The sequence below is a fragment of the Microtus oregoni genome, unplaced genomic scaffold (assembly GCF_018167655.1).
Source record: "Microtus oregoni isolate MIOR12 unplaced genomic scaffold, Mior012 000026F_ref0000081, whole genome shotgun sequence".
NCBI lineage: Eukaryota > Metazoa > Chordata > Mammalia > Rodentia > Cricetidae > Microtus > Microtus oregoni.
In genome coordinates this window covers 24212731-24229065 of record NW_024543085.1, presented here as the reverse complement: position 1 = coordinate 24229065, position 16335 = coordinate 24212731, and the positions used below count along the sequence as shown (strand labels likewise).

General features: G+C 46.7%; 1 protein-coding gene across 1 annotated transcript in view; it reads right to left on the bottom strand.

The window, feature by feature from the left end:
* The window catches only part of Snd1 (staphylococcal nuclease and tudor domain containing 1), a 403901-nt gene that overhangs the window by 12759 nt on the left and 374807 nt on the right, over positions 1 to 16335 (bottom strand). Inside the window, exon 17 of the mRNA XM_041675559.1 lies at positions 7081 to 7269. Coding sequence (XP_041531493.1) covers positions 7081 to 7269 — 189 coding nt within the window. The remainder of the gene's footprint in view (positions 1 to 7080; positions 7270 to 16335) is intronic.

The window sequence follows — 16335 nt, the reverse complement described above, 5'->3', positions numbered from 1 at the left end:
GTTATATATATAAGTGTTTCTGATTTTGATTAAGGTATTGTGATTGTATAGTTCATTTAAATATGTACTGTATAATTAAGAAATATAGGTTGTTAATGGATAATCATCGATAATAGTAAAGCTTGTAGTCATGTTAGTTAAGATTTTCTAGATGTGCGTAGATATATTTTAGATAGGCATTCTTCATATTTTTCAAAGATTATAGAATATGGCATTTTAAATGTTTTAATAACTGAGGACTTTTCATGACAATGAGACACTCTGCTCCTGGCAGCACCAATGTACTTCAAGAGGAAGATGGGCATCGAAGAGGCACCTTATGGAGTTTGATAGCCATTTGGGCAAGAAACTGCTCTTGCCTGGACTACTGCATAAACTGGACACAGAGAACCCACAGAGAGAGGACTACTGAACTTGCCTAAGGCGAGATGATCTTTCGGGGTTCCTGATTCATGAAAGAGTCTGCAAGACATTCTGCAGGACACAACAGATAGTGACTGAACTGACTTTGAATTTTCCTGCTTTATGGAAATGTCTGCTGGATACCATGGGCCTGAAGGCTGAAGATGGATGCCCCAACGGTACAAAAGAACTTTGGGTGACTGTCCAGGCAGCGAGATGTCTCTGTCATTTCTAGAGTTTTAAAAGTTGCTTTTTTCTTGTTTGCTTAGGTAGTATTGTATCTTTCTGGAGTCTTTGATGGAGTTAAGAATAGTTAGTTATAGTTATAGTTTTCCTTAGTTATGATAAAGATTATTGTAACTTTTACTTGATAACTGTTTTGTTATATGTAATTTTGCTATGTTAAAGTTAAAGCTTTTTTTTTTGTTTAAACCGAAAAAGGGGAAATGATGGAGGAAGGTCATTGGCTAATAAAGGCACTGCCCTGGCCCATTTTATTGGTTAGAGGATAGGTGGGAGGAGTAAACAGAACAAAATGCTGGGAGGAAGAGGAAGTGAGCGCAGAGACTCCACAGCTCTCTCGGGAGCAGATGCCTGAGAGAGAGACGCCATGCCCCGCTCCCGGGATGAAGCTCCGACCCAGGATGGACTAGGCTGGAATCTCCCCGGTAAGCGCACCTTGGGGTGCTACATACAGATGATTAGAGGTGGGCTAAATTAATATGTGAGAATTAGCCTAGAAGAGAATGGGCCAGGCAGTGTTTGGAGGAATACCGTGTCTGTGTAATTATTTCGGGGCATAAGCTAGCCGAGCAGGCGGCCGGGGTGCTGGGGACGCAGCCCCGCCGCCCTTATTACTTCATATGGCGCCCCACGTGATAGACTAAATCCACTTAAAAAACCTGAGAAGGCTTAAAAATAAGGGAGAGAGAGTTTAACACAGATTTTTGCCGTTTGTTGGTGGCATGCTGTAGAGAGATTTCCTGATTCGGCAACAGTAGCAGAAAAAACGCTGTGTCATTTTAAAGCGCGACTTCCTGGGGCTGTGCCGCCATTGCGATCTCTGTCTGGCTCCTGCGGGAGACAGAGCTTTTGAATAGACCATTTGGAGTAAAGTGCTATGATTTGTTTGATGGCAACTAGACTCGCTGTGTTCTCGGGTCTGCTCTCCTTGCTAGAGGCAAGCAAGCGCCTCATCTAAGAGAGGCTTCCTGACTCAGCTTCTCTTAAGAGGTCCTGCCATGAAACACTTAAATGGTGTTGACGAAAAGCTGAACGCATGCTTTTCGATTTTCAGCCGTAGCAGGAAAAAAGCTGCGCCGTTTAAAAATGCCAGCTTCCTGGGCCATCCTGCCAGGGCAAACTCTGACTGTTTGAGGCAGGAGAGCCGGCTACGGAGAGAGGACTTGAGTGTTGTCTGTTGTAGCTCACTTGCTGGCAGGGACCTTGAAATGCCATACAGTTGTTGCAGTAAACATGGCTACAGCCTGAATATCCGCTATGAGGCTGGAAAGCTAAGGAATGGACTGGATCTAGCTGGCAAAGCCACGCCTTTAATCCTACCCATATTGCTCAGTAATTTAAAGGCTCACGTGGTCAGAAAAAGAGAGATATACAGTAAAGAGAGATTCAAAGACAGAGAAAATTTCTGAATGGTTTAAAGTGTGTTAAAAATATATGCAGAGTAAAAGTTGAAGTTCTTAAAGTAAAAAACAAAAAAAGGAAGAGAGTTGTTGTGTGTGGTAGCACACGCCTTTAATCCCAGTGCCTAGAAGGCAGAGACAAACGGATCTCTGTGAGTTCAAGGTGTAGCAGTGTACACCTTTAATCCCGAATGCCTGGGAGGCAGAGACAGGCAGATCTCTGAGAGTTCAAAGACAGCCTGGTCTACAGAGTTACTTCAGGTCAAAGATACAGAGAACCTGTCTCAAAAAGTAAAGAGTTAAAAGTAAAAATAAACAAAATAGAGGTTAAAACAAAGCTGCACAAAGATGGAAAATACACAGAGAATTTTGATACTGTATGCTATTATGCTCTCTTTGAATTGTTTGAATGCTGAGGAAAGAGCAAAAGCTACTAAAAGATATTTATTTATAAATACTGCTGAACTAATCCAACATAGATATTATGAATTTGGATCTAAGGATATGATACTTTGGAAAGGAGTTTCTTATTTTGTTTTCACAGAGGATGAGATGCTGTTCATTTCTTCTATTCTGATTTGGTATGATGGACCACGCCCTCCTGAAGGGTTGCAGTGAACATCTTCAGAAAATTGCTTCGCTCAACTGCCAACTGAGATGAAACTAGCACACAGGTTATACCATGAAAGACCTAATTAACGACGCCCCCATTCAGCAGGAAGCAGTTTGGAGAGAAATAACTGCGCCCATATTCCCAAAAAATGTTTATAAGTGTTCTTTTACATTTAAAGGGGGATATGATATAGGTATGAATAATTTGCATTAGTATAGATTTTGCTTTATTGATAGAGATTTACGGTCAATTTTGTTATATATATAAGTGTTTCTGATTTTGATTAAGGTATTGTGATTGTATAGTTCATTTAAATATGTACTGTATAATTAAGAAATATAGGTTGTTAATGGATAATCATCGATAATAGTAAAGCTTGTAGTCATGTTAGTTAAGATTTTCTAGATGTGCGTAGATATATTTTAGATAGGCATTCTTCATATTTTTCAAAGATTATAGAATATGGCATTTTAAATGTTTTAATAACTGAGGACTTTTCATGACAATGAGACACTCTGCTCCTGGCAGCACCAATGTACTTCAAGAGGAAGATGGGCATCGAAGAGGCACCTTATGGAGTTTGATAGCCATTTGGGCAAGAAACTGCTCTTGCCTGGACTACTGCATAAACTGGACACAGAGAACCCACAGAGAGAGGACTACTGAACTTGCCTAAGGCGAGATGATCTTTCGGGGTTCCTGATTCATGAAAGAGTCTGCAAGACATTCTGCAGGACACAACAGATAGTGACTGAACTGACTTTGAATTTTCCTGCTTTATGGAAATGTCTGCTGGATACCATGGGCCTGAAGGCTGAAGATGGATGCCCCAACGGTACAAAAGAACTTTGGGTGACTGTCCAGGCAGCGAGATGTCTCTGTCATTTCTAGAGTTTTAAAAGTTGCTTTTTTCTTGTTTGCTTAGGTAGTATTGTATCTTTCTGGAGTCTTTGATGGAGTTAAGAATAGTTAGTTATAGTTATAGTTTTCCTTAGTTATGATAAAGATTATTGTAACTTTTACTTGATAACTGTTTTGTTATATGTAATTTTGCTATGTTAAAGTTAAAGCTTTTTTTTTTGTTTAAACCGAAAAAGGGGAAATGATGGAGGAAGGTCATTGGCTAATAAAGGCACTGCCCTGGCCCATTTTATTGGTTAGAGGATAGGTGGGAGGAGTAAACAGAACAAAATGCTGGGAGGAAGAGGAAGTGAGCGCAGAGACTCCACAGCTCTCTCGGGAGCAGATGCCTGAGAGAGAGACGCCATGCCCCGCTCCCGGGATGAAGCTCCGACCCAGGATGGACTAGGCTGGAATCTCCCCGGTAAGCGCACCTTGGGGTGCTACATACAGATGATTAGAGGTGGGCTAAATTAATATGTGAGAATTAGCCTAGAAGAGAATGGGCCAGGCAGTGTTTGGAGGAATACCGTGTCTGTGTAATTATTTCGGGGCATAAGCTAGCCGAGCAGGCGGCCGGGGTGCTGGGGACGCAGCCCCGCCGCCCTTATTACTTCACACTCCCAGGCTCTTGACAGAGGGAGGAGCTGGGAAAAGACCCCTATGGCCAAGATGTTTTCCAGGGAAATGTGAGTCTGGTCTCAGCAGCAGGGCCCAGACACAAGGAGCCTGGTAGAGTTAGTCTCCCCTGATCGTGAACCATTTCTGGGTGGATTGATGCTCTGGTGGCGGTAGGTTTACGGCCAGGCTGAAGAAGCGTTTATTTTCTTCTTTGGTCTGTCTTGGAGAAAAGCACTGCTGTGCGGCTTCACAGCTCTGGCTGCAGCCCTAGCCTTTTCCCTCCCCTGTGCCTGCTCCAGGCTGTTCTGCAAAGCAAGTGTCTCATCTTCTCAGGTTCCTTCTACACCTGGGGCTTTTTAGGACCCCCTGTTGCTGCAGCTACCATTAGGGAAGGAGCCTATTATACTGGGCACAGGGATGGGTCAGAATGGGTCAAGATTGGGGCTGTCTCTTCCTGGTTTCTGTACCCCTGGTCCTTTCTCTTCTTTGTGTTTCTTCCCAGGGAATCCCAGACCCTCTTCCTGCCAGGAGAGAAAAAAAGTGTACAGGGAATTCACAGGCTGGAGTCTCTCCGATCTAAATCCTATTTAATATCCCTGCTCACTAGGTTCCAAGGGTGTGACTGGCATGGAGCCAGGGTGGCAGAGGCCTTCAGATGCACAGCAGGGAGGCCAAGCTCAATAAAAACTAATCAATGGTTAATCCAGCTGCGTTCAAGACCCTGCTGGGATGAAAGAGGGAGAGAGGAAAAGGGACAGGAGAGGAAGAGAGAGAATGTGTGTGTGGGGTATCTGCCACCTGTGACTCCCTCCTTGTTCCTATCCAGAACACCCAAGGGCTGAGGAAAGGGAGGTCTTATGGGGCACAGGGAGGAGTTAAACCCAGCAGGGAGGCAGCTGAGTTCTCCAGCCAGACTGAGCTTCTGATCCTAGTCTGTATTGAACAGTCTTAAAGAGGCAGCTCCTAGGCTTCAGCATCTTCGGGTTCCTCCAGAGACACAGTCACTAATGCATGCATGCACGGCCACATTGTCCAAATGGTTCTACACGCACCTGCTCTCACAGTCTCTCAGCATTCCCTTTCCTGGTTTAGCCTGTATGTATAAACATTTGCACATTGTAAAAGAAACATAATCCTTTACTCCTCAATAATAGAAGCAGTCCTCAGGAGGTCACAAGTGAGAAATGCTGGGCTTTTTTAGCGTCACCTGAGATACCCAGGTTCTTTGGCTCCAAACTCCTCCATCAGCTGCTAACTCTTGAGACTCACTAACAGGTTCCGCAGACAAAGCTCCTCCCTAGAAGCAGCCCCACTAGGAGGTGGAAAGCCAGGCTGGTTCCTCAAGATCCTAAGTGGACTGGGATTTGCAGGGGAGGGACCCATGGGGAAGGTGGCCCAGGATAGAGAATTGTGTGCTGCATTTTAATTGGACTGGAATGAAAATGTGCAGCTCATGTAAGTAATTAATCACTGGTAATTACTCCTTAGCATCATCAAGTGGCACCAACAGAATGACAAGTCTACTGTGCAGTAAATAAGGATGCCTCGTGCTGTACCTGGCAAGGAATCTAGCCAGCACCCTCAGGCCAGATACCACTCCCTGACCTTACCTAAGTCCCTCTTGGACCTGAGGAGGCAGCTTCTAGGCTGCTAGTGAGTTCTCATGTGCTGAGGATTCTGCCCTAGGCATAGATACTGCCTTTAGTTTACAGCCTTGGCCCTCACTGCTGCCAGCCTGGCCCTCTATGCATCTATTCTGGGACAGCTGAACCTTGTAACAGGAGATCCACTGTGCCTCCAGTCCCTGCCTCAGACAGATGACACAGGGATGGCAGTCTTAAATTCAGCTGTCATAAAGAGTGTTGACCTCCTTCCCCACCACTCTCAGGAGATGGGGTTTCAAGTGGGCAGGAACTGCAGCAAGGAAAAAGGGAACTTCTTCTGATGCCCTGAAGCTCCTCGAGACCGCAGACAGTCTCTTGTGCCTAGCCTGGGTTTCTAGGCCACTTCCCTATGGAGTCTGACCACCTGTGCTCTCCTGCCACCAAAGTGGGCAACACCCGTCCCAATTCCCAAAGGATGACTAAGGACAGAGATTCCTAGGTCCAGTAATGAAAGAGGAAGGAGGTCCTGAGCCAAGAGGTAGCTGCTTTGGACTGAGGAAGAATACAGTGTGTTAGGGGCACAAAACCCCCTAACTCTATTGGCAGGTGTCTTGGCTTTGGGAAGTGGATTTCAAGCCAGATGGCTGCCCTATGGGGAAGGAAACATTTATTCTTGGAACAATTTATGGTTTAGCATAGTTGTCCCACGAAACCCTCTTCAAGCACAGAGGAGCCCTGACAGATTGGTGGCTGGCTGATTTATCCCATTATTAGGTAGGCTATAAGTCAATGGAGACAGGCCAGTATGGGAGGGGGTCAGCCCAGCTCCCACTCCTATGCCACAGAGTTCCTTAATAGTCAATTTGCGTCCAAAAGCTGCTTTGGACCCACCCTGTCTCTTCAGTGTCTGCAGAGAGATAGGCTGTAAATCTGCTGTTCTAAGGGCTTCCATGCATCTCACTGGGCTGCTTCCCTGCAGGGCAGTAAGAAGGGAATTCAGAGGTGGGCTGCCCAGACCCTTGGTGGGCTCTGACAGAGAAGGACAGGTTGACCCCAGGCTCTTCACCAGTAGTGTCCTGGTCATTTCTTCTAATGCTCCAGGGTCATCTATAGTATCCTGCTGTAGGTCTGGGACACTACTGGGAATCTTACAGAGTGACAGCCTCTGCCCACTGCAGGTCCTTAGAAGGCTATGGCCCAAGGTGGTACCTTATCTTTGGCTCTGTGGTGTGTGGAAAGGAGGAGGTAAGAAAAGGCACATGCCACGGAATGATTAGCACACTCCTGTACTTGGTACCTTCTCTTTCCTCTGCTTTGCGGCCTCCTCAGCAGACAGGAGGGGCTTGTAGTAGGCGCTGCGCTCAGCAGTGAAGTGGACCTTGGAAAGTGCTTGTTCCACCAGCAGGACGGAGAGGTTCGCCCCATCCATGTGGAGCCAGCCAATGAAGTTGCCAGCCTTATCCATGCTCTCGACCTCCACCTCCACCTGGGGACAAAAGACAGCTGTGTGGGTACAATTCTGCACAGGTGCAGGTGTGAAGGCTGAGAGTGATACCAAGGCTCTCAAGCCTCAGTAACTCCTACATTCATTCTACGTAGCAGAAGCAGCTAGAACCAGAGAATTCTTGAGAGAATGTATTGTTGACATGGGTGCAGCGATGTTAAGGACCCCAATGTCTTAGTCCCATGGGAAGTAGTAAAACCTTCCCCACACGAGTCTCAGGGATGACAGCACCTTCCTTGAGTGTGGGTAGGAAAGCTGACAGTGTGCAGCAAATCTCCACATAGCTTTTCCACTCATCAGGTTTATAGCCTGAAGACGGCTCCTACTGAGTTCGCTAAACCTGCCTCCTTGTTCAGCTGTATGTATGTGTCTGTATGTATATGAACCCAGCATCCCTATTCAACAGTAAATAACTATACACTGTGCTTTGGTGTCTCCATCAGGGAGCTCAGGACACCCGATCCCAGCTTTCTGTGTTGTGTGTTTTGTCTTTTCTTCATGTCCTCGCCGCCCCCACTTAGGTCAATCCTGGCAGCTGTGTCGAGCATAGCATTCTAGACTCATCATTCCGCTGTCTTTTCCCCCTTCCTCTTGGTATGGAGCTCCTGGGGTGCAGCTGACTCACCTTGGTTAAAGGAGGCCCTTTGCTTACTGTGTAGGAGTGAGGGGAGAAACAGGCTGAATATGGTGCACCCCACCCTCCCTCAACCACCACAGTTCTTGTGGGGAAGAAAGGCAGGTTCAGGAGCAAGCCAATCCCTGGGGAAAGGGAGACTGAATTCTTCCAGGAAGAACCGAAAGGATTAATGTTTAATGGAGGTAATTAAACAGGCTTCCAGAAAGCAAGTGGGGGGAGGGGGGAAGAGGACAGGTAAGGCAGAGGCTGTGGGTGGAGCTGCATTAGCACACAGGGCAGTTTGGGGGAGCAGGGCAACTCCAGAGGTCATCCTTCATAAGGGCAAGTGGATAGGTTACCACAAGCCCAGACATGCAGCAGAGTTTGAGGGTCTTAGACCATTTTCATGAATGGCTCTATCCACAGGACCCCAGAGCTGGCACAGACTCTGTTCCTCCAAGTTGGTGGCTCAGAATTGTGTCCTTTGGGGAGGTTGCCCTGACCCAACCTCAGAAAAGCAATGGACCACAATAAATTCCTTCCTTCTCTCTCAATCCCTGTTCTTCCTCTGCTAAAGGGGACTATAAAAAGCCTTTGCTGCTAAATGTAAAACTTGTATTAATTTAAATGGCTTCAAGCTCGATTAAGCAATAAAATGAATGTCTAAATACCTGGGAATTCTCAGAGCCTGAGCTGGTGCCAGTGGCAGAGGGCTAAAAGGAATGAGAGGGTAGCTGGGAAGTGTCCGGTGACATTACAAAAGCAGAGAGAGGTGGCTGGGTTCGGAGGGGCAGAGACAAAATAACAGAGATAAAGGTAAAAGGGGAAGGGCCAGGAAGGAGTTTTTCACTGCTATTTTGCTCCTTAGACCCGTTCCTAATGAGTGGAAATGCCAGTTTAAATTGGGGTGTAGCAACCAAGGGGGCATGCAGAGTTCACTAGGGTCTGCAGAAGAGAATAGATTCCATCTGGCCTCATTGTTGAGTGTGCAGGTAAACCAAGGCAAGGGGGTGGAGTTGGCCCTAGCTTGGGCAGAGCCAACAAACGCAGGTGGTCTGACTTGTTTTTTACATTGCTCCAGACAAGCTCACTCTCTCCCCAGGCTCCCCAGCTTGTCTCAGGAACAGTCCCTCCTCCAGCTTCTCTGTTTTCTGAAAGGTAAAGCCGACCCTTCCACCATCCAGACATAGGACCCTGGAACACTTCAGCAAAGTTACATGTAGTGGGAAGAATCAGCACTTTTGCCCGGTAGGTGCTAAAATAGGCTTCTCCTTGCTCTGAGTCTAGCAATTAACTTGTGAAGAAGAGCAAGGGGTGCTAAGAGTTCAATGCTCGATCTACCTCTCAATAGTTCAGGGCACCGCAAACTTGACTGTCCTGCAGGGAGAGGACCTGGTGAGCTGAAGGGGCCATCAGGACTGCAGTAACAAGACAAAAAAAAAAAAAAAAAAAACTGGGATGGGCATGATGTCACTGTGGAAGAAGACCACCTTTCCTTTGCCTTAATTTGCCAAGTTTTCCAAACAGGCTAAGGCCAAGAAGCAGTAGGTCCCAGAAGAACTCGGGGGTGGCAGTGGGAAGAACAGATGGGCTGGCTGCCTTGTGTTTGGAAGCTCAGGGGACATGTGCCCAGCCAAAAGCAAATGGGGCTGGTTCAGTTCCCAGCCAACATGGAGTCTAAGCCCACACCAATTTCCTCCTTCTCTGACCTGTCATGTTCCAGAGTTTTAGTAGCCAAGAGTTTGTTACCCCCCACTAAAACAGAGGCTGTCGTGTCCCCGCTCCCCATGGCCACATAGCATCCCTCTAGGCTTGGCAGGCCCCCAGGCAGCTTGCAGTGGGCCAGTGTGGTTTTCTGCAGCGGGTTGGGCTGTTGGCACTGATGTAAGAAGCTCAGAGATGGGTTGCTGAGGCAACCAGGCAGGAACAATCTCTCTCATCCTACACATTGCCATGCTCAGACCTCGCTACACATGGCAAACCCCAAACTGATACCAAATTCTCTGAAGACAGAATACAGATGCTTTCTCCAGGATTTGCCAGGGATAGCCCAACTAGCAGATGGATGTATCTGGGGCTAACTCATCAAGGAGCAGTGGGCTCTCCCTGGCAGGCAAGCTCAGACCTCGCATGTATCCAGCTTCTTTCTGCCTGCCACTGATGTGCTAACTTGGGCTTGACAAGTCCCTAGGCCCAGCCAGGAGCAGAGGAAAGAAATCTCTGGCCTTGGGCAGTGTGCAGTCACTGTCCCATCTGGGGTTGTAGAAGGAGATAAAGCTGTTGCCAGTAGGGCACAGCTTCCTCTTCATTCCAACTGCCAATGACATAGTAATTTCTCAAACAAACAAAGGCTCTCAGGGGAAGGTGTCCGGGCTACTGTTTTTGCAGGCTTCCGAGTTACTTGGCTCCTGGTCTCTGCAGTCAAGTTCCATGCTATAGCTCTACTTTCCTGGATATACCTAGGCTTGGATAGGTGTTATCTGTGACTCTTCTCTGGTGTGGAGAATTGTGGGCCTCATGAGCAGAGGTTAAGCAGGGAGCTCCCAGAGTGGAATGCACGGCCAGCCTTCTCTACTTGTCTCCTTTAGACTGACTGCCAGGAACCTGTGGTATAACAGTTAACTAAATGAGGATCTACGCCCACACAAATTCTAGGTTTAACTCCAGGACTTGGACTTCTGACATTCCCTCCTCACTTCTCAAAAAGAGCCATGGATGGCTGTGTTTATTAATAGTTCTAGAGACTTAGAATACTTAGAAGGCTGAGGCAAGAGGATCACTTGAGCCCAAGAGTTCAAGCACAAGGCAGGAGGCATCTGTGTAAAACAGACACTACACAGAGACAGATTAATTTTTGTTTGTTTTGAGGCAGGGTTTCATAAAGCCCAGGCTGGCCTCAAGTTCATTTTGTTGCTGGGGATGGCCTTGAATTCCTGATCCTCTTACCTAATTGTCCAAGGAGTGTGCCACTATGCCTGGTTTTATTCTTTCTACTTAGAGTGCCAGGAATCAGTCCAGGGTTATGTGCGTGCTAGACTATTCCTCTGTCCACACACTCCATTCTTGTTATCCATGATAGTATTATAAAGTGACCATGAAGACTGAATTAGAAAAAACTGAATCATTATTCCTAGAGGGAATAAAAGGTTTAGGAGGGCTATAGAGATGCTGAGCTGTTAAAGAGCAAAGGCTGCTCGATCATCCAGAGGACCTGAGTTCAATTTCCAGCACCCCCATGACAGATCACAGCTGTCTGTAACTCCAAGTACAGGGGACCTGACTCCCATGCCAAAACACTAATGCACATAAAATAAAACATAAGTAAATGCTTTCTTTTCTTTTAAGGTGGGGGCGGGGGTTTGAGACACAAGGGTTTCTCTGTGTAGCTTTGGACCCTCTCCTAAAATTCACTCTGTAGACCAGGCTGGCCTCAAACTCATAGAGATCTGCCTGCCTCTGCCTTCTGAGTGCTGGGATTAAAAGGTGTGCGTCACCACTGCCTGGCAATAAATGCTTTCTTTAAAAATAATAATTAAAGAAAAAAAAGGTTTAGAAATCTGGAGTCTCTTATTACCTGTTTGCCAAATATCTAACCTTATTCTAACTAAATGTGTTTGTGTTTAAAGACACCTTATTTAATATGTATCACTGATTCATTTACACCAAGCTCTCAGCACCATAAGAGGTCAGACCTGAATGATAGTTATGTAACATGTATTTTTTCTTTAAGGTAAATCCCAGCTTTCTTGACATACTCTTGCTTGGGACCATTTTCTATGACAAAAATCACTAAGAAAAAAAATCACTTGAGTTTGCTCCCTCCAAAACTCAAGACACTAAACAGATCACAAAGAGAAAAAATTATTTATACTCTGAGAGCTAAAACAAGAAAACAGAGTTATCTAGGCATACTGCACTGCCTTTAATCCTAGCACTTGGGAGGCAGAGGCAGGCAGATCTCTGAGTTCCAGGTCACCCTAGTCTACACAGAGAGCTCCAGGCCAGCTAAGACTACATAGTGAGACCCCCATTTAAAAATAAATAGATAAACTAAAACCTCAAAACACTAGGTACTGTGGTCTATGTCTGTAATCCTAGCACTTGGGAGGGGGAGGGCACAGGTAGGAGGACCAGGAGTTCAAGGTTATTCTCATGTATGTGGTGAGTTTGAGGCCACCCCTGGCTTCTTGAGATCCTATGTCAAAAAGGAGGTGGCAGTATTGCTTTGTTCGACCTGAACTGGGATTGTGCCTGCCAAGTAACTCAAGCATCTTGCCACGCTGCATGTTTACAAATGACTGCAAAAGCACAAGAATTGATCTTGGGGTTAGTGAGCATGTAAATTTGCAAACACAAAACCTGCAAATGAAGAGGCCTGACTACATATAGATCTCTGTGGGGAGAGCTATTCCTTACAAGTTTCCTCAGATTACAGACTGTAGCTACTGGAGATTTATTCCTGTGAAATATACAAGAAACTTGCTCTTGCCCAACTGGCGATTGCAAGCATTAACCGAGATCTTATCCATGGAGTGCTGTATAAACTGCAAAAAGCTATCGGATACTGTCGCTTCAGCATCTTGGAATGTTTTTAACGTGACTTGGGCTCAGTAGTTTCTGTGTGTGGGGGGGACTCCTACAACGCACGGGACACAAGGAATTCATATGGACTGCCATACTCTAGGGGTGGGCATTTGGTGTTTACATCTGTGAGCGGTCATGGTCTTGAGGTACTTCAGGGTATGTGTGTGTTTATATAATAGTAGACAGACAGTGGCTCTGCAGTCTCCCTTTGAGTGTATGACAGTGCTGAGGCCTAGGTGGACATGGTTCTGGAGGAGGCAGGTACTTCCTGACAGACTCTAAGGGGCTTGGGTCGCTGAGCTGACGATCAGATGTGATCATCAGGAGTCAGAAGACACTTGTGGGTTGGCGTACTTGCTCTTGTCAGCGTTTCTAGGCCTCTGCCCTTGATGTTGGTGGAGTGACTGTGAGTTTTGTGGCTGCTGGACACCTGAGCTAGACCAGGCTCAGTGAGCTGTGTTCTGCTTGGCTTCAACGTCACCTTTTCTGGCACCACCAGCAAAAGGTCACCCAATGAATACTTGGGGAATCACTTTGCTGCTTCTGGCTTTTAGGGAGCTAAGTGGAGAAGAGAGGTTGAGTGTGGGCTGTGGAGACAGGAGGCCCGACTTCAAATTCATCTGCCTGCACTTTGGTAAATCATTTCACTTTTCTGGACCTTAAAAAAAAAAACAAAACAAAACAACACGACAACAACAAACCATGGTAGAAACTTGGGATTTCAGCAATACCTGTGTATAAGTTATATACACAGTGTGTAAGTGTTTCCTCATGACTTCTATCACCACAATTTTCCCTGCTACCTGGTAGGAGAACTTATTTCATGCTCAAATGTTTTCATCCTACAAATAGAACGTCAATTTAACCAGGGAATGAAGCTTTTTTTAATACTCAAAATCCTCCCAGAGCTTGGAAATACCTACTGCTAGGGTTGTGAGGAATTAGAAAGCACATGGATCTGAGAATCTGAAAGACTGTAACTCAATCCTTCACACTAGCTGTGAATTTTGGAGCAGACCAAACAATCTCTTTTAGAATTGTTCCATTAACAAGTCTAGAAACAAGGAGAGGGGGATCTGTGCACTAAGTGGAGTTACATGAAATGCTTCTTCTCCTATCAACTAATGCCAAGAGCTCACGGGCAGCTTCTACATCTCTGGGCTGGTGACATGCAAAAGCTGTCCTGCTTGGTCAAGCCATGCGCTGAGCTCTGCACACGGGGGATCAGTCCCTGATTAGTGAGCCCTGTTGTTCTCTGCCCTCCCAATGGAACTTTGGGTTTTTGACACTGGGGGTTCTTCTGAACAAGAGAAGGTAAGCCAAATGGGATTGACAGGAAGTACTCAGGTATGGGTTACTCCCCAAATCCACCTAAACAGACAGATGCCTATCTGCTTGTGTGTGTATTGTGAAGGGGTGGGAGCTCAGAGTCAACCATGCCCCGGGAGACAGAATGCTAGAGACACAGGACCTGGCCTGTTTGTGTGGGCTGGGGCAGCCAGAGGGACCTTCTGCCTCACAGTGGGACACACCTTCTTGCTCCCAAGCACATTAATGTGCCACTAATGAAATTGTTCTGGCTTATTTACCAAATTAATAAAACAGCACAGGCGGTTAATCTGCAAGTCTCCTAATTACTGAAGAAGAGCTCCTGGTGCCCAGGCAACGCGCACACCTCAGTGCCCACCCAGCTGGGTTGTGGGCTCTTCCTTTCTGGCTGAGGCTGGGGTAAGAAAGGCAAGAAACAGCAAGAGGAGGAAGAAAAGGAGGAGGAGGAGGAGAACTGGATGCGACCATCAGTGCTATTGTAGTAGAGGGAGGATGGTGGTGACCATCAATTTGTGTCATTTCTACAGCTTCTCTCTCAGTGGCCTCTGTGCCCTCACTTCCAGAAATATATACTCAGTTTCTGTCTCCGCCTCCAAATTGTCCCCCTTTCCCCTCTTGTCTGGATTCTGTCCAGCTCCTTAACACAGGAACTACTTCAATCAGACAGGCAGTGGGGCTGAGTCATTCTCCTGCTCTAAGTGGGAACATACTCCCTGCCTGGGGTGCAATGCAGGCTGGGGAGCCACTTGGGGTTTGCCAAGGGTGTGGAGGAAGGGAGAGAAGGAAAGGTCAGGCAAAGCTGATAGTTTCATAAATGCTAACACCTCTGGCCTTCCTAGCCATTTGGCTTACAATTTCTGAAATCTCTCCTTGATATGAATGTGAGAGTGCAAGCACTCTTGGGTTCGACTTTAAAACTGCTCGGGTATTAAACGAGAGGAAGTGAGCTCAGCCTGCTCTGGATGCCCAGGGGTACTAAAGAGCAAAGGTGTATAGCCACATCCTCCGCCTGAGGCTCTCCTGGGGTCCTGGTGTAGGAAGGACATAGAAAAAAAAAAAAGAAAGTATGTATCAGAACTTGCATCTTCTGAGTTAAGTAAGGGAGCCTGGGCACCAAGAACAAAAGAATTAGTAGATCTGGGAAAAACAGCAAGGGAAATCCATGTTCCAAGCAATGAACACAGGCAGTCAAAGGAGATGGTTTACACGGGGTTTACTGGCTATGGGCAGGGACCACACACATATACCAGCCTTTCCTATGTTTGCCAGAAGGATGGAGAACAGTAGTCTCTCCCCTAGAGCACTGGCAGAGCCTCTGCACAATGCCTAAGGCAGCACAGAAAATGACTGGAGCCTCCCGTCAGCCTGGGCTCCAGGGCTTGGGAGCCTGGAGAATGCCTGGAACACAGCCCCAGAGCACTGAGAAAGACTGTGTACATGTTGTACACAGCTGCAGGTTTCTCCAGAGGGTGGGAATCTCCACCATTCTCATATGGGCCTGACTCATGCTTTCAACTCCCTCAAGTCACTAGTGACAGGCAGACGGCCAATGGGCACGGTAGCGCATACAGAACTTTGGAGGTTAAGATAGGAGGATCATTGAGTCTAGCTTGGTTTACACAATGAGGTCTTATCTCAACATAATCACCACCATCACCCAGCCAACCAGCCAACCAGCCAACCAGCCAACCAACCAACCAACCAACCAAACAGTGGGGACTGGTAGAAGGGAGCTAGGTCACAGGGATATGACTTTTGGAAGGACCACCTTGTAACAGAAGAGCAAGTCCAGTCCCCCCTCCCCCTTTGTCTTCCGTTTGTGCCATATACTGTATTTCTCTCAAAGGTGCTCCAGATATGATGCCAGTGCTGGTGGCAATGCATCCTCTCAGGTTTTCCAAATAAACTCATTAAAAAGCAAAACAAAACCACAAACTACCTAGTATGTATCATTTTATTCTCTTTTAGCAACACTAGTCAAAGACTTCAACCCACTCATTCTGCCCAGTCTTTTGTGAGACTGTGAGTAGAATTCCAGGGCAACCAGAGCATGACTGAGCTCCCTTTACGACACAGAGAGGGAGCCATGCTATGGAGTGGGTTTTCCACTGTTGCTGATGCTGCATGAAAGCTGTAGTGTGCTGCCACGGCCAGAGTGTGAACGCGAGGAGACACTTCACCTTAATATAGTAGCAGTTTAACACGGCCAACTCAAGGCTTCCCCTCGCCACCACACACATACCAACTTCTTTCAGAGATGATGAACATTAACACAATGCAATTAATAATTCAATGCTCTGGGAGCTGGGAGGCTATGCCTATGAAAGGCCTCCTGGGTCTCATTACTGTCAGTGCAGTACAGTGGGGAGTGGGCAGGCTAGAGGCAGGCAGCAGCAAGCTCTTTCATGTGCTGCTGGCATGTGTGGCTGTCCCCACCTCCTTGAGATGCCCTTTCACCTCTACACTACACGATCCTTTATTATGCTCAACCCAAACTAATAATTGCCTTTCTAATCTCT